At 40.5% G+C, this 19,018-nt stretch overlaps 1 protein-coding gene and 1 pseudogene across 3 annotated transcripts in view; one reads left to right on the top strand and one right to left on the bottom strand.

Annotated features, from left to right (window-relative positions):
- The window catches only part of DNAH5 (dynein axonemal heavy chain 5), a 226,653-nt gene that overhangs the window by 71,651 nt on the left and 135,984 nt on the right, over positions 1 to 19,018 (bottom strand). For all 3 annotated transcript variants that reach the window (XM_016152142.2, XM_036225601.1, XM_036225602.1), the window contains exons 48-53: positions 12,735 to 12,857; positions 12,333 to 12,546; positions 10,774 to 10,997; positions 8,899 to 9,097; positions 6,995 to 7,167; positions 2,507 to 2,637 (exon numbers count right to left, since the gene is read on the bottom strand). In XM_016152142.2, coding sequence (XP_016007628.2) covers positions 2,507 to 2,637; positions 6,995 to 7,167; positions 8,899 to 9,097; positions 10,774 to 10,997; positions 12,333 to 12,546; positions 12,735 to 12,857 — 1,064 coding nt within the window. The remainder of the gene's footprint in view (positions 1 to 2,506; positions 2,638 to 6,994; positions 7,168 to 8,898; positions 9,098 to 10,773; positions 10,998 to 12,332; positions 12,547 to 12,734; positions 12,858 to 19,018) is intronic.
- Positions 17,287 to 17,409, top strand: LOC118607431 (annotated as a pseudogene).

The raw sequence follows: 19,018 nt of genomic DNA, 5'->3' as shown, positions 1-19,018 counted from the left end.
GCGAGAGAAGTCCCAGTATAAAGTAGCCCATTACCACCAAAGGTGAAAATAAAGATATTCCCATCCTGGACACTCAAACTTACTAAACTATTATTTGAATTTTGTGTCATTAAATAAACTCAGAGTTCAGAGCATAAGAACAAATGGCCTCCTAATTTTTAAAAAGCTACTAAATATTTAACTTCTATGCTCTGTGCTTTTTCAACATCAACAACCTAAACCCTAGAACCAGAAGTACCGCTATCACACATCAATATTTTAAGAAAACTTCTAGAGAATTGGATCTGAGAGATCAGAAAAGAATTTCAAAGGGGGGAGGGGAAATGTCTCATTCCAGTTTCTCATGATGTGGGAAAACCTGCAGCCCAGCCCTTGGATCAAGGGGGTCAAATAATACGGCCTGAGTCACATGCACAACAAAGAGCTGTGTGCTCCCCAAACGTGAGGCTCTTACTTCCTGAGTCTGTGCAAAGGCTCGGCAGTAGGATGTTTTTTGTGAAGGCTAAGAGAAGACAAGAAGGCTTTGACCTCCCTTTTCATCAGTAATGGAGCATCCCCCTGTATGACATGTAGAGGAAATAATTTATCAGAGAGAGAGAGAGAGAGGAGTCATAAGATATTTTTACTGAGGCTATGTGATGCAGTGAAAGTCAAGCCAGACCAGAACCAGTGATACTGTGGTCAACTGCAAGGTCGATTTGGGATTTCAGATGAGTGACGGCCTCTCTGAGGCTCAGCTAGAAGACAGGCTCTGCTAACTCACAAAGTCCTTTTAAAGATTAAATTAGTTTGTGCTTGTAAAAGTGCTTTGAGAACTATAAGGTGTTATGCAAATGTTAGGGGGAAAAGTCTCAGAGCCCAGTCTTTTTCCTGTCCAGGTTATCTTTTATCTAACTTTGCTTTTATTTGTAAACTAGAAAAATTATACACAAGGTAGTTAGAATTATTTCTCTCATCTTAATATTTGAAAATAACAGCAACTTTTTAGATTTATTCTCCAAGCAGAACTCTATAATTCAGACCAAATAAAAACTTGAATATCTGGCTCTCCAAAACCAATGTTTAATAATTTTCAACCTTTATCCTAGCAGGTATCTATGAATCTCCATCAATGAGACATGGCAGCTGAAGGTTTTTCCATACAGTGCCAAGCCACAGCTCTTGATCAATGCCCAATAGGAAAGACTTCCTGCTCCCGCACCTAGCAATTAACCTCTAATAATTTCCAATCCAACTAAACTTCCCAAACTGGCCTCCTAATTCTCATCTTATTTCGAAATCCCGAAATTCTGCGAAGCATCTCTGAATCGCCACTGCTAATCTCCTCATGTCGACTTTTCTCTTTGTTAATTCTCCCTGCGTGACACATGTCTATCTGAGGACAACCCTTCTGGGGTCCCCCGTCTTAATGCAGCGCTGTTGATCTAGTTTCCCAAGCCAGAACCAGGATGGACCAAGTCCAAAAGCTCAACTTCCTAACGATCCCTTGAACGTGAACCTGTCCTATCTCCTGCATTCTCACCACTACCACTCATGACACCATCTTCTCTTGCCTAGATCCCTGAGACAGCCTTATAAATATTCTGATCTGGATCCTTCCATCCGTTTTCTGTACGTACGAATCCAACACGCCTTCCATAGCAGTGCCTCGCTGATGGTTTCGTACCGCTCTGAGACGAAGTCCAAATTCCTACAACACCTTCAAAAGCCTCTATTTCTCTTCCTTTCCCACTTCTACCTTGCACCGTACGCCCGGCCATATTTAACTTCTTCCAGTGCCTCAGACGGGATTTTGCACGTGCCGATTCTTCTGCCTGGAACATTCTTTACCGTTCCTCCTCTCTGAGATCATTTTTACTCGTCTACAGATCTCAGTTGAAACATCTCTTCCTGCAGGAAGCCTTTTATAATCATCCGCTAGACGAGGTTAGAAGTGTCTCCCCCATGTTTCAACAGAATCCGGTCTGCATTTACTTCCTTACAGCGCCTACGTATCATACGTAATTGAACGACTTGCTCAGTTGTCTGTCCACTTTGTGGTGACACGGGACAGGTTTACCTTGCTTTCCACCTATTCCCCAGCACCGAGCCGGTGCCCGGCACATTAGTTGGTGTGTTCAATAAAAAACTTTAAATGTATGAATGAGCAAATCCATATAAACTTTTCGTGTTTTTCTAGTTTATTAACATCCTTGAAATCTGAATTAACATTTTTGTAGGATAAATTTCTTCTGAAATGCACCAAAGGAATATCATGATAACATAAAAGCAGGGAGACAGCTATTCACTGCAATGAGAAGCCGAAATGTTTCAAAAGCAGATTATTAATGTGAAAATTTTCATGATCGGTGACAGATGTTGAAAGGAGGAGATGATAAGTCAACATTCAAGAGGAAAAACTGTCGTGATTTTTCAGGTATAAGAAAAAGGCATTTTAACTTCAGGTGGCTTCTGAGAACTTTTTATCAAAATCCATTTCAGGTTAATTAAAGCGAAATCTCGTTACCTTGTCAGAGCGATCTGGAAGGAAGCACAGCCAGCAATGAACGAAGCCAGCCTCGTCAGGCTCTGCTTGCCCGATCCGCCCACCCCGACCAGGAGGACGTTCCCCCGGGGAGTACGAATGACGCGCGAGATCTAGAACGTGAAACAGAAACAGCACATGTCGTTCGACAGGTAAATGTTCCGTTTTTTTTCTTATTTATTCTGCGTGAGCATTTTGGAAGATGTGGGGTCCTCAGGCCCCGGATGGAGAGACATCCGGCTGCGGGGATGAGGGCCGTCCTGAAACCGAGTGGTGTCCGGGGAGCCTCGGGCAGGGTGGGGAATGAGCGGGGCTTTTAGGAAACTAGGAGGCGCCAGTACGGAAAAGTCAGCAGACGGCCCAGGCTGTGGCTTGCTGTGGGTGTTCGAGACGAGAAAGAAAGGGGGCTCGAAGGCAGTAGAATAGGAAAGAGAACAGAAATTTCAAAATAACATGCGTCCTCGTGAACCCCCAGTTGATTACAGTATCCTCCACGTTTGAAAAGTGAGTTTAAAATTGAAGAGGAGAAAATTCCACAACCACAGCATAGATATAAGATTTCTTTTTGAAGAAAATAAGCATAAACACCCTCCTATAATTCGCCCAAGGCAGTTGCACCTAAGGTAATCACCAAGAGGTGATTGTGGGTGGGCCGGAAGTCCCCCCGAGGCCAGTCAGCAGCCGCCTTGCGACAGATGCCCATGTTCCTTTGGCTTTCACTGGTATTGAACAAGCTACTTACAGGCCTCCAACCCCACCTAGAGGGGAGTCCCTGCAGAATTCTCTCTGATGCATTCTTCAGCTCCTGTGATAACGATCTTTCTTTGCCTCCTAATGGCAAGTTTGGCCTGGGGGATTGCTGTAATGGCCACTTCTCTCTGGTTTAATGACAGAGAGTGGGACCAGGGCTGAAAAGGGGACACCTCCCTGAGGCTGCAGAAGCTTCCTGGGGTCACCCAGCTCCGCCAAGGGTTTGTTAATCACCCTTCTCAGGATTCCCTCCACGGTGGAGCCCGCGCCCTAGTCCTGCTGGGACCACTCTTGGAGCTTGAATGATTTCCCCCACTTTAGTGTGAGACCCAGGAAATGGAAACCTTTTTCCTATCTCTGTTGAGGACCTGAGAATTGTCAGGTAGGGAGGTAATAAGGCCCTTTTCACGAGCCTCCCACTCATTCTTTCCAGGTGATTCTCTCCAAAGTTGTTGTAGACAGGGAAAAAAATAATACCGGAAAGAATTCTTAGTATTTCGCCAATATCGATGCATATATTCTAGCCCTGGTATTACTTCAGGAGGCACAGATAATGCAAGTAACAAGCAACTTCAAGCCATGCCAGGATTTTCTGTGTCTCCTTGGTTATCATTTTTCAAAACATATGGCTTTCGTCATAATCGTTTCCTTTGGTCGATGCTGGTAACTGTATTAAGGATTTAAATAATTGTTATTAATTAGGTATTGGGACCCTTCATCCCAACATCTTCTCCTGCAGCTGGGTCTGGGTCTTATTACATTTTTTAATTCCCAGTTTCTAGCTCATGGTAAACCTTTCAAAATGTATTTGACAACAGATGAACAAACAAAAAGATTGCTTTAAAAGCAGACTCGAAAAACTCACAATCTAGTTAAAAACGGAAATTATGAGAGAAAGAAACCACAATCAAGTGAGACCTTCGAATGGGGCTATTTTGTCCTTTTATATATGAACTGAGAGACAGGTACTCACTTTTTAATGGCTTTAGCAAATATTCTTAAAATTAACCATGCCCGCCTTGCCCTGCAGGCGCTTACGCTCTCGCAAGAGAGACCTATAAATGGGAAGGCGGGGTCGCAGCCGGTGATCGCGGGGACAGGCAGGAACGATGACAACAAAGGGGCGGAACGCCAAGGAAACAACACCGCCTGGCGGAGGCAAGTCTTAGGTGTGGACTTGGATCTTCAAAAATGACTAGAAGGTCATCATACAGAGAAGGTGGCATGCCAGCCAGGAGTTGGGCTGAATTTGAAGAAGCGGAAATGCGATGCACCAAGTCTCAGAGTTTGCAAATGCCCACAGCTATTTCCAGCTGGATTGCTGGGTACGGCAATCTTGGGAGATGAGATAGCAAAGGACTGTTTAGGGCCATATTGGGGGCTTGGTTCCATCCCAGGCATCTAGAGTGTGCCAGGCTCAGTGGTCCTCCAGCCCGTAAACGCTGAGGCGAATGGATTGCGTGCTCGCCCGCACGGAGCTTACAAATGCACACCGACCAGTGTGCACAGCTCGGCACTGCTGGGGATGCCACCCGGTGACGTGCCCTGGAATCAGTGTGTGTTTCCTCATAAGCAGTTGACTTTTCTGGACTATACGTAAAGCAGAGCATGACCCCTGGCAGGCTAGACCGCTAGGCAGGGCCCAGACCGTGAAAACCTTACACGCCATAGCCTGGACTTCAACCAAAGGGGAAAAAGAGGTGTTGTAGAAAGACAGTCTCTGTTTTAAAAGCCATTCTTACTTTAATTAAGAAAGGAGCTAAGAGATACACTCGGTCTCATATTGCACCCTGTTTTGCTGCGATTTTCATGTTTAATCCTGTCTCCTGGCGTCCATCATGTCCTATGACCAGGTCACATGTCTCTGGGCTCACACCCACGGGACATAGAGATTAGATGTGCTGTGGGAGTGTGTGGGAGAAAGTGGGAGTGTAGGAGAGGGCATCAGCCCAGAAGATCATGAGGAAGGTACAGCATCTTAGCTCAAAAAGTCCACTAATGATTCTTTGCAAAGTCCACAGCAGATACGTTAAGAGGCTGACAGTGAGAAAAAACACAGCCAAGGACCCTGTGCTATGTCAGCCAGGCCTCGAACACCATGCCCACAGTGGAGAAATGCTCATCGCTCGTCATCTGTGATGTGAAACATGGGAAAAAGTTCTTGAGAACTTCCTTAGCACAAGACTAACATAAATAACCTCATCTTCAATTTGAGCTGTTACAAAATCCCAGGCCAGTTAGAGTTCGTCTCTAATAGACACTGCGTCATGAAGTTGCCTGTGGTGTTATTTATTTACAAAATATGTTGTTCTTTTTTTCTTTTTCCTTTTAATCATTAAATATGACAGGATGTCGATTCTTGAAACACATAACTCTTACTCAACTATAAATTAGAAGCTAATTTCAAAATGCTATTTATATTTGGTTTTGAAAGAACATTTGTGCTCATCATTCAGTAGGGAAGTCTCAGGTTCTTGAGAATTTAGAGTTTTCAAGCCAAATGCCTCATGCCAAGGGTACCCAAGCCCGGAACAAACCCTATCTTCCTCTCCCCCCAGACTTACTCCTACGTTGCAGAAATGCCTTCTTCTCCCTCTTCTATTTTTAGAGAGAGAGTTGATCAGATGACCTCTAAAACCCTCTCCAATTCTAAAATTCAGTAATTATTATAAGTGACAATTTGTAATTATGAGATCATGCCTCAAGGTTAAACCTAAGTAATGAAAGACAGCCTCAAATAGGCTTCTTTCTAGCTAAAGGGGTCCATTCTGAAGATATAATTGACATCGACAAAGTGAGAATATCAACAATGAGTTTTAAATTGTATTATCTTTTAACATACATAAATTAGGTCACATAAGTTATCAAGTAAATAATATATTTTACTTTCAACGTTTGAGCATCAACTGCCTTATGAACGATGGCTACTACGATGACTCATGTGACAAACAAGGAAGGAAACCGTACTTTCCTCCTGTGTTTCATTCTAACGGCACTTTCATCCAGCGCAAAGTCAACCGTTTATATGTAATTTTTAAGTTAGTCTTTCTAATTGCGGTAAAATACATGTGACATAAAACTTACTATCTTAACCCTTTTAAAGTGCACAGTTGGATGACATGAAGCACCGTCACACGGTGATGCAGCAATCACCACCATCCGTCTCTGAAACGCTTTTCGTCTCGCCAAGATGAAATCGCACCGTTCAACGCTCCCCATGGCCCCCTACTCCAGCCCCTGGGGACCACCACTCCATTCCGTCTCTATGAATTTGACGACCCTAAGTACCTCTATAAGTGGAATCGTACAGTAGTTATCTTTTTTGTGACTGGCTTGGCATAATATCTTCAAAATTTTTGCACTGTTTTTTTTATAGTTATCTTTCGCACGATGCAAGACATAAGCAGACTTTTTGCCTGTGCGTTGAACTCCAATGTCAACTACATTCATTCTGTGTAGTGAAAACATTGAGCTGAGAGCTGTATAGCAACACCGAATAAAATTATCACATCACACTTTTGAAGTACACCTGCTCTGATTTTAAGCCTATATGTGCGATATGTTGCAAAGGGTTTAGAAATTAAATTGGACTGTAGCATTGAGTTTATTTTTAAAGTTAATATTCTCCTAGGAGATGAAAATGAAAGAAGAAAGGAAAACTCTCATGTGAAGCCAAGGGTCTCTCATTTCAGGGAGGCACGACTGGGCGGGGCCACCGACCTTGACCAAGTGGACCATCGCATCCTCGAAGAATACCAAATCCATGCCGGCACCACGAACGCTCTCGTTATAGAGCTGCAGGAACATATTCAAACGCTCCCTTAGGTGATCAAAAGATTCAATTGGCTCATACACTTTAGGCATCTCGGCATCAGCCTCCTCAGACGGTTCACCTGGGGTTGGGGCAGAAGACTAGAGTAAGTTTCTTCAAGTCGCTGGACTTTACTACTTCCTTTGATGCAAATGAATATATTCATAGCTCTACTACTTAAACCCGAATAATACTTATTTTCATCCAAATGTCATATTATATATTTTAGAAAAGAAAAGAAAGCAAATAATAGTAAAAGCATTAGAATTTTTGTGATCATATGCAGTCTTCTTTCTTTCCTATCTAGAAAGGGCCAATTTCGAATAATGTTATAAACACTGAATTTAATTTGAATCCATAAGTGAATATTGGCATTTCTAAATTCTCTCAGAAATATTCACCCAATGGTCAAAATGAAGATCAAAAAAAACAAACAAACAAAAAAACCCAAAAAACAAAAAACAGGATTCAGTGTCAAAATCAGCAACAGAGGTCAAGAATTAAATTATTTTTTTTTAATAAGAATAAAAAGGGCATTGCATTTGCTCAGGAAATTTTTATGGTTTGAGAATTTCAGTTTAGTGGTGAGGATAGAAGTGAATTCGGGCGAATGGAAGTGGAGGCTTGAGAGAAAATAGAGAAATGATTTCCTAAAAACAAAAATTAATATGCTCAATTATTTGACTGGGAAAGTATTAAAATCAATATAACTTTTTTAAAAATTTGAGACACATAATATAGCAGCTTAACATTCTTCCAATTTTGACTATAAAGCAAAACACCAAAGAAAGCTATACTGGCACATAAGTTCAGTATCGATTAATAGTAACAGGAAAAAAAAAGGGACACATTCATTGAATAGTCTAAAAGAACTTAGGAATTCACTGGGTACTAGAAGACTAAGTGGATCTTCCAAATCTAATAGCACATAATTATTGTCAATTTACCCTGTCCTAATATAATATAGTATATTAATCTTTTCATGACAATGTGAGGAAATTGATTTAATATAATCATTAAGTTTGGCATATTCATAAAGCTCTCATTGCTTAAATTTCAATAGTCATGTCACTATTTCATAAATGATCAACTCAAGCTTTGAGAAACGAAGTTCTTTGAAGTCACAAAAGATTAGGTGTTTGCCTCCAGACACTCGCTCCCCAACCAAAAAAAAAAATGCATTTGTGCTTTGCTCCTTGAAAATTATAATTATTTATCTTTCTGAATTAGAAGAAATAAAATATATACATTCTAATTTCTTACAAACGCTCTTACCTTTACGTCATTTTTGTATTTGCGTGACCTGATTTCAAATAAAACGTGTCAGCTTCTTTTTGTGGAAGGATCATTCCAATAGTATCACTCAGAAACTTGATAGATCACACATATCTTTCCTTATTAAACCAAACAAGGCGCACCCTGGTCATTTTCAATCATTTAGAAGATATTAATAGCATGTGTTTAAGCATGCCTTTTTAAATATGGAAATTTGCTTAAAATGCATTCCTAGCTAACGTGTGAGAAATCCTTTCCTCAGATCTACCTGTGTGACAGGCACAAGTCCTGTGCACTTTCTTCTGCCATATCCTGCCTCCCAACTTTATCTTAATATCCAAGACTTACATGCATAAAACTAGTTACTCTTTGACCTCCATGAGTATGCATTTATTCACTCGTCCTGTACTTGCTGAGCACCTAGTATGTCCCAGGCTTGTTTCCATAAAGTTTACTAGACAGAAATTCATCCCTTAACTGACCCTTCGATCTGTAGCTAGCCCTTTGGGGAATTTCCGATTCTGCTTCAATAGTTTACCTGTAGCTTCAGGGGCATCCCTCAGGAAATCCACAAAATAGGTGTCGATTCCACAATCCACCAAGAGTTTTTTCTCTTCACCGAACTCCTCCTCCACCAGACTTACTAAAGCCTTATCAAACCAGGTCACGTCATCGGGCGCCGTGAAACGATCGGCTATCACGCGTTTACACTCATGCTTCCACAGCCTTAACAGCTCCTACAGAAGCATAATTCAAATGTGTTCTTGCCACTAAGCCAGAGTTGGGAATTCAAGTTTCAAGTTCATGGTATTGTGGAGTATACCAGCCTTCCTGATTTAAGATGCCACATTTTAAAAGTGTAAGGTTAAAATATACTTAATCTCTTTTCAAATTGGTCTCACTCAAGCATATAAAAAGAAAGAAGTGTCTATTCGTTTTCAGTCTTTAAATTAAAATCGAAGTCTCTAGACGAAATACTAAAATCATTCTGATTAACCAATGAATTAATATTCTTTGTAAAAGTCTTATGTTTATGACAAATTAGTCTGTTTTGATAAGAAATCTATATTCATATGGCCAGAGCCTAAACAACTCTCACAGATATAACTGAGATACTACAAAAGTATAGGTACTTAACAAAATGTTAAGAAAATTTGTGGCAAATATCTGGATTATCTGAACTAAACAATCACCTAGTCTCAATAATCCAGGACCCACAGTTAACCAGAAGTTGAGGAAATTAATTGCTCAATATACCTGAACAAGACTAACAAATGTTTGTCTAAGTCATTACTTGATATAAAAGAATGGTGGAAATTTCTTAAGTTGGTACCATTTTGCAAATTAGAAGGATTTTAAGCCATTATATTACTAGTGATGAAATGCTATTTGGTTGCCAGAATATAAGAGGCGTGTAGTAAAATATATTCAGTGATTCCATTAAAGGTTCATGATAAAACCAATTGCTAAAACTATGCTAATTTAAAATAAGCACCAAAAAATGGCTACTCTAAAAGTACTATTAGAGAAGTGCGTTCCATAACGCCATTAATTTGTCAATAATATTACAGGAAAAAATCAAGTTAAAATGTTCACTGCTACTATAATGACTCTCACTTCTCTGGAACAAGGAGAGTGAACTTTCCCCAAAATTCCTTGTCTTGGAGTCATCCTGTGCAATTACCTACTCTGCATCTGGGACAAAGTTGTATTGCAGTTGTTTTAATGATCAACATTTGATGTGCCTAGTGACAGTTTAGTTGGTATCTCAACAGTCCCTGTGTATTTATGTGAAGTCCCCTAAAACCTATTTGCTTAACTACCTTCTTGTTTCTATAAAAGGTAGAAAGAGAGGCCGAGGATGCCTTAGCCTGAGAATGCAGGCCATGCTGTGGTTCCCAGTTTGAAGAGAATTCTATAACACTAGGAGCTGTTATATTCAAGTGTATGTACAAATGCATGTACTAAATGTATTTTAGTGCATCGAGTTATAGGGAAAGGAAAGATCACGAATGAATAACAATTTTGAATATTCATAAAGGTCATTACTTTTTTAAGTTAAAATGTCAAGTTTAAAATATAAAGACTATGATATAATAAATCAATATTGACCCTTTCCATTATTTTGTATTTAAAAAATGATGATAAAATTGTTCCTTTTATTCTATTAATAAAAAATAGCTGCATATATCATTTCCTTGAACATAAACCTAATGTAATTAGAATTTTTAAAATAAAATTTTCTGACATTTTTCCTTATTTATATTAGTTTAACAACAGCAAAGAAATGACTATTAATGCTAGAACATCTCAAAATATTTTCAAATTCCACTAAAAATTACATCACTAAGAATATTTAGGGCGTATGGTAAATGATGATGTTATTTGCTCTTCTTTCCTATGTATTACTTACATCTGGATTCTTGATGACCTCTGAAGTTGCGTTCAGCATTCCCTGCCAGATCCTGGAAAGATCCCGAAGATTGAACACGTAATGGAACTTCGCAGGGGTAGGAAGCATTCTAATCTTAGTCATCTGCCAGAGCTGTCGTGTCAAGGGAACCAATTTCATCACCGAATCTCTCACTTCTCCTGAGAAATCCCTTTGGGGACAGTAATAGCCTGTCCCGATCACACCTGAAAGGGGGAACAGGTGTAACGTTTTAACTGACAGTTCAAACCAACTAAGTTAAAATGAAAAACACTGTAATGCTGAGTTTGCACAAATATAATGATGCGTTTTAATAGATAACCACATATTAAGGGAGTTTGTATTGATTAGTGTTCTCTTTTCTTTTTTTCAACCTAAAACGTAAATAACGGGTTCAAGTAAGTTAGCACTCAAATACTAAAAAGTTGATTAAGAAATACTACTAAAATTTTATCTGAACTAATTCAATATTATTAAATGGGTAAGCGGTAAATATATAAAGTCGCCTTATAAAAAGATAAGAAAAGGGAGACTTCATGAATGCTCCAAGATTTCTCCATTCTGTTGTGGCCTTTCCACATATTATAGAATACTTTAATTTACCTCATATGTAAAACTTTCATGGCGAAAAAAAAAAGGCAATTAAAAGTGGTAATAGTCATTCTTTCTGGTCCATTTTACTTTCCCAAGTTTAGATAACTCATGTGTCATTTGGTTTCCAAACCTTTACCCACTGCTGTGACTGAAGACAGACATTGCCATACTCCAACCAGCCTAGGGTGTTAAGATGACATTTTAGTCTGCCAGGAATTAATTAGGGTATTCCTAATGAGCTTTTTCCCAGAAGCAGGTTCAGAACTGCTAAATTAATACCTAATGCAAATATATATATATAACTTTACATTCTTTTTCCGTAAAGAGTAATTTCAAAATCACTTATAAATCATTTTCATTACCCAGTTAAATAATTATGGTTATCTACTGGGCTAGTGTTTCCTCAATGAGATTATTCTTGAAACACTACCTATTTAATCAAACAATAATTTATTACTCTGAAGATCAAACTACGATTAATCTCAATGTGAAATTAGTTCTGTGCAAAATTATTTCTTTGACCAGAATCATTATATGGGCTCGTTGAAATATCAGCTACATAACATTTTAGCATGATATTGTATCACTCCAGACCTCAGAAATGTGTATACATGAGGAGAGAGCTCACCATCTCCATGCTCACTGAATGTTTACTCTCCTAGCTTAAGAAGCTGGCAACAGTTAAAGGAAAAAACAAAACAAAACAAAACATAGCTAGAAAGATCTGTCTAGGCACCCAATTCAGTGTGTGTGTGTGTGTGTGTGTGTACCTACATATACATAAAAAAATCCTCATATACACAAAACACACTACTTGGGAGTGATGAGGACAAGAGACCAAGGAGCCACGCAGCCATCCTTCTGTGCTGCCCTCTGGGTGGATATTGTCTTGCTGGACCACAGGCAGGTGTTCTTCCCTCCCCGGGACCTGTCCACACTCATCTTACCAAAGATCTTGTCCATGGAAGCGTCAGAGGGCAACGTGCAGTTAAATATCGAGAACTGCCTCTTGAGCCTCTGGGGTATGTCGTTGCGCCCGCCCCCGGGATGGATCATGGCTGCCAAAATCTGCAGGTCCACGATGCTGGTGAACTCCCCAGGTTTCTCCAGGTTATAAAAGCCCTTCTGTTCCATCAGCTGTCGTACGATCTCGTTAGTAACCTAAGAAAGACAACTTTCAGAGTTAAAACATCTCTCTTCTACATCCCAGAAACTAACTCCCTGAGTGCTTCCCAATAATGGGCTTCACTGGGATTCAGGAATTGTATGCTGGAAAAGCAGAAAAATATTTCCTCATCAAAGACTAAGTCGATGTTGAGTTAAAGAAAGTGCGCCATTGGATCGTATACCTGGTCTCCCCATTCATTGATTACCGGCATATTCACATCATCAATAAAAACGGTCATCTTCTTTCCTGCAGGAGGGCCGTACGTTGTACCCATGCGTTTGTCCACATAGCTCTCTATTGTCCTCTGTTAAACAAGAAGGTCAGTGGAAATATCCGTGAGAATATCCCCTCAGACATGGCCAGTTATTTTTAAAATCTGAAAACATCTGAAGTGGCAGGAATTACTCGGAATAACTCCAAAATTCCCCTTAATTCTAGAACGCGAGACGTAAAGTACCTAAATTTTCTTGGTAACATTGACAACCTTCGAGACTCTGACTTAATTTAGGAGTAATTAAACTTCTAATCAATGTAAATTTTGAACGGGATGAGACACGTCAGTCCATTTCTACACATTTACTTTTATCTTACGGTGCCTATGCTGATGACGCTCGAACCCCCAACTGCCATTATTCAGAAGATCCAGCCCTACTAAAAGTTTCCTTACAATCAGGAACAATGTTAAGCTGGGCTACTATCCTCGGAGCTTCTCGGGCCCGGGCTGAGCTGCACGGCCTGCCATTGTCTGAAGACTTCTCCCCCTGCTCAGGGGGCTGCCAACCGGGCCTGACACGACCCAGACCCACACACTGGTGCAGCAGCAGTCACAGCGAACTGCTTCTCATCCCCGGAGACAAAAAGGAGAACGATGCCCACCCCTGTCACCTCTCTCATTTCTACATCCTGAGCCGAGGCGGCACAGGAAGAGACTACCACGTGCTCTATAAAAACACCTTCCTGGAAATACAATAAAGAACATTGAAACTGATGAAACCAATACGATGTTGTATGTCAATTATGCCTCAATTAAAAAAAAAAAAAACATGATGGAAGGAGTGTTGGAAGGGTTAAGGGGACACGGGAGGAGGACCCCAGATTTCTGACTGTGTTGTCATTTTCATGGTACTACAGCGTAGCTGGAAATCATTCAGTTGTTCAAAAGGTAGGCACGAGTAACCAGAGCTGGTACCACCAGGCAAACGGAGAGAGCTTCACAGTTCTCACGCTCTAGGAGCTCAGTCTCAAGGCTCCTTTCGTTCCCACCACCGTAGGAATCTCCTGGTCCTCGACTTTTAAGTCATGCTCAAGATGATGCACGGACACAGGAGAAAGTGGAGGTATACTGACAAAAAGCATTCTCCTCCTAGCCCAAAAAAGGTCTTTGATTTCATGATTAAAAGCAAACCAGTTAAAAACGACTTTAATAACCCAAGACACAACCACAAAATAAGGCCAACGTATAAGGAAAAATCTATACATCTGACCTTGGAGATCTTCACAATTCGGTGATTTCCAGCTGTAAGTTTCCACCATCATTTTAATGAATAATAGCAAGAGATATGAAAATTTTTCATAATTTTTAAATAGAAAGATGTATAAATATATCACAAGTCCTTCAATTTCAAAACAAATCCCCACGATGACAGTACAATGGCAAAAAGAATTTCATATTCCCCTGACATAAAAGCAAACTGAAGTACTAGGCTAAATTTAGCTCTGCTTTCCAATGAATTTCAATGCGTAAAGCAATTAATAATCCCCTGACACCTCCCTACGGCAATAGAGCCCTCAGACATTCGCCTGTCTATTAGTGGGAACTCGCAGGCACATTAAGATTCCATGTCTTAGGGGGCCTCCCAAGAGCTAAGAGCCAAACGTGCAAAAGGTGAGATAGTACGGAGTAAAGCCACCATACCTGCACTTTCTTCCCCTTCATTATGACCCAAAAATCTTCAAAATAGCACGAAATTATTAGCAAGCTTATCTATGTCATAAAAGAGCTAAGTTGACAAAAACAAAAACAATGAAAGGAGAGAAATTAAGTAGCCTGTGAACCTGGGGCTTAGACTTCTTTCTGCTTTTAGAACAGCTGCCTATGAAACAGTTACCTAATGAATTCTGAAGCGTGGTGAGACCTCCCGAAGGCCTGAAACACAGCAGATGCACGTCCTGCTCCATCACATCTCCTCGGGAATGTCTGGAAAAACCATATACTGGGACTGGGACCTCCAACTGGACTTCAAACTTGGATGACCCGCAGCATCACAAAACCGACACATCCAAACACCTACGCCTCTAACCTCGAAACCTGCATCCTCACCCAGGTGCTCATTCCAGGTACTGGCGCCACCTAACTGCCCAGCCAAACACTTCCACATCCAACAGTGACAGAGTCTATTATAATTTCAATATTGTCTTCTAATGGAACTCCTTCTCTCTGAACAATGACATGCCCTGGGTCAGTTACTGGTCTTTCTCATGGGAATTGATGTCATACCCTTTCAAGTTGCCTTCCTTGCCTCTTCTGACCAGTCCTGAAAACTTCTTTATAAGTCATATATGCTGTCTACAGACACAATTTTATCTAGAATTTTCTGCCTCCACAAAGAATCACTCTACGGAATTATAGGTCATCTGTGTAGTATTCTGCCACCCACATTCTCCCTGGTCTTTTTGATCTGTTCCCACCTCATCCGCTGTTTTGGTGGCATAAACCTTGGCCCGATTAATAAAAACAGATACGTTAGTTTATTTGATTATTGTCTGTCTCTCCCACTAGAGTGTAAAAAGGGCCGGCACCTTGTAACTTGCTCATCGTCGCATCCTCAGTGTCTAGAAAGCTATCTGGTACAATGTACTCATCAGTCAACATTCGATACACAGATAAAGACAAGAAACCTGGGAGTCATCTTTAACATTTTCTCTCTCTTCTATCCCTTTGCTCCAAAAATATCCACTCGACCAACGAGTCCTGTCTCACCACAACCTGAACGCACCTCTGTGCTGTCTCCATGCTCACTCATATCATCCTGGTCCAGCCCAGCCTCCCTCCTGAGGAATTACCATAACCATCACCTCTCAGGTCCCTCTGGGTGCAGCCACCTCTCCTCCACCTTGTTCTCCCCTCTGCCGCCAGAATGAACTTCCTAAGGGGCAATGCAATCCTGCCCCACACTCCAATGGTTCCCCATCAGTGATTTACATTGAAATCCACGATGTTCCCTGCTCACCAATCCAGTCCCATTTCTAAACACTCCACGGTCTCTTTGTTCCGGCCCCTCAAGCTCTTCATTCATTCATACTCAGTTAATGACAAAACACATACCATAAACTGATACTCATGTCACGGGCTGGTTTGCAGCGTTCATTATGACACCCTTATTTACATATTCCCGGAGTAGCCATTTCTGAACCAAAAAAATCTCTCAGGGTTAGGGTTAGCCAAACAATTTCTGAAATATTGATTAGATGAATGATCTTCTATAAATGCCACTTCTCTCAGCCCAACTACTGATTAAAAAAAAAAAAACTGAAATCTCTAGCAAGAGCTTGGACTAAGGCCAGTTTATACTGCTCTGTGGGAATAAACAAAAAACTTTTCTTTGAAATGAGAGAACAGTAGTCAGCATGACTTCATCTAAAGCAATTTGCAGAGCCTAAAAAAGATTCTGATCTTGGTGTCTATCTTACACACAGATGGAAGACCAGGGTTAATTCCAGTCGTGATGGTGGCATTTTAAGGACTAAAGACGAGATGGCTAGGAACCCGGAAAGACTTAGGGATGGAGGTGATGAAAGCTGCCCTTCCCCATTCCACGTGAGGAGCCCTCGGACTGGGGCAATTCCGTTTTCTGAATTACTTTCTTAATACACAATTCAGTCTCTACCATTAATAAAAATATTAAATTCCCCCAGGTAATGGTCAACTCTTTCATGATATTGATCTCCGTAATCCCCTAAACCAACCAATCCCCTCCTCCTCTGGCTCCGCAATGCTCAGATGACACTGTAAGGAGCACTTATCCCATCAGCTACGCCTGGCCGTGCACACGTCTCTTTCCCCAGCCAGACAGAGGGAGAAACGATTCATTGGAAGGGCTATTGGTGGGGCCATGTACAGTGGAAGAGGTTGCGCACTGCCCAACACTTGGGTTTACAATTCACTCGATTATCTCTGTGAATGGGACACAGTGCAAATCTGCATAACCTATCTACATGGCCTCATACAATAGCTCTGACTGGGTTTATAGTCAGAAAAAAAAAAAAGTTAAACTGTTACTTCTCCCACTTATTACTCTGTGATTTGATACAAGTCACTTAGTATTTCTAAATCAAGCTCAGAAGTAGGAGTGTACATAATGCTACCTAAATTATACATACACATATATATAAACACAAGAGTATTATCAGTAAATGACATGATATACATGAAAGCATTGAGTGAGCTTAGTGCATTATAAAAAAGGTAAGATCATTTTCCTATTACTCTAGGTATTTCTATATATCATCACTTAAATCAACTAAATTGAAATATAAAATATACTTAATTTTAGGCTTCTGTATATCTGCCATTTAGCTAAAAGATAAAAATTAAGAGTTAGTGTTCTTTATCTAGAAATCTCTTGCCTAAGTAAGATTTTCCCATTTTATCATAATTCACTAAAACCAAATGAAAACAGTCTTACATTAGTAAAGTTTAAAATCCAATAGTACATTTAAAAAGTACTATTATGGTCTATGGCCATGCCATTCTGAACAAGCCCGATCCCATCTGATCGTGGAAGCTAATTAAGCAGGGTTGGGCCTGGTTAGTACTTAGATGGGAGACCACCTGGGAAGACCAAGTGCTGTAGGCATAAGAAATTAAAAAAAAAAATAAGGGATTATAAGCTGACAAGGTCCTTGCAATCTGTGAGACCATCCAAGGGTTGCCTTGCCTAAATAAATAAATGAATAAATAGTGCTATTATGACAAGTAATAATATATTAGAAATAGTAAAATGACACCTGAAACATGAAAATACAGTAACATATAACTAGAAGCTAAAAATCAAACAAATGGCCTACTAGGTGATAAATCAGTCATTTGGATGTGGATACAGAAAAGCTACTGGAAGGAGGTATATGGGTGAATTAAAAAGCACCTTGGCAGACACAGGGACCTGGTTCCTTCACGCAGGTTCTACCACCAACTAACGTGTGAACTCAAAGAAGAATTTTCGCTTCCCTCCACCTGAGTGCATTAAGAGTAACAGAAAGACCTGATATGCTGAGAGAACTTTAGCATGAAAAAATACTTTCCCGTATTATCTCGTGTGACTCTCCTCGGAAACGAGTCTCGTGCTGCACTCTGAGGAGTCAAAAGAATTTTCTGCAAAGTAGGGACCCTGGAGGAAGCACAGACGAGGCTCAGGGGCCCGGCTCCAATCCCACCGAAGCAAATCCCGCGTGCCCTGTTTTATAGCTTAGCCTTCTGCATGAGATTTCATTTGGAAACGTGGTTCTGAGTCTAGGGGGGAAAATGTGGCATTTCCTTCCAGGCGCTATGATGCTCATTTTTGAAAAAAATAAAATGCAACAGCCATTTATAAGACACTTGTATTCAAAACCTTTTGTGATTATTTTTGGAAAAGATAAATTCAAGATTCAGACATTCTCTTTAAAAACTTTCACTTTCTTCCTATCTTTCTGTTCTATGTAAATTTTTAAAGATATGTGTGGATTACTTTCAAAAGCAGACAAGTACATTAAAACAATATTTGTCTGGGGGAAAAAAAAAATGAGACATGTCTTTTAAAAGACCAACTGAATTCCCCGGGCCACAGAACAGGGTGACCATATAATTTTTGCCCAAAGCGCACACTCTTAATAGTGACGAGGACGCCATTAATTATTCATCTCAGATAACGGAAGTAAGTCCCAGAAAAAGAGGGACATGCAGTCAGTTCTCCTACCGATAAGAGATAGGAAAGTGACACCCTAGTAAACACAAAGGAAACCCCAAAGAAAACCGCCTGCCAAGTAACGGACATGTGCCCTTGGCAGGTGAGCCTGCCAGCACAGTCATGCAGGGGACAAGGACAGCGTCTGGCCCTCAGCTAGAATCTCAGTTTGGTTTGGGCCCAGATAAGTGGGAGACACACAGAGACAAATGCTCCTCTCCGTCAGCCCTTGTTTAGCATGAAAGGCTGAAAATTATAGTGAGAAAGTTAATTACAGCAGTTTGGCTAATTGAAAGCTTTTCGAAACTAATGAGTCTAGCTTCATAGAAAGCTCTGATGCTCAGCAGTCAAAACAGGTTCTAAACGGAGTACATGATCCTACGGTCTTCTGAACAGAGCACGAAACGGTGACTAGTTACGCCACCTTCACATTGAAGGACAGGAAGGAACTGGGCTGAATGTTGTGGATCAGTAAGGGGACCCTAAAAATGTAGATATTTATGTTTTAAAAACCTGTTTTATT

This window comes from Rousettus aegyptiacus, unplaced genomic scaffold, assembly GCF_014176215.1.
Source record: "Rousettus aegyptiacus isolate mRouAeg1 unplaced genomic scaffold, mRouAeg1.p scaffold_m13_p_8, whole genome shotgun sequence".
In the NCBI taxonomy this organism is placed as follows: domain Eukaryota; kingdom Metazoa; phylum Chordata; class Mammalia; order Chiroptera; family Pteropodidae; genus Rousettus; species Rousettus aegyptiacus.
Note: the sequence above shows the minus strand (reverse complement) of the source record. Positions and strands in the feature narration are given on the sequence as shown.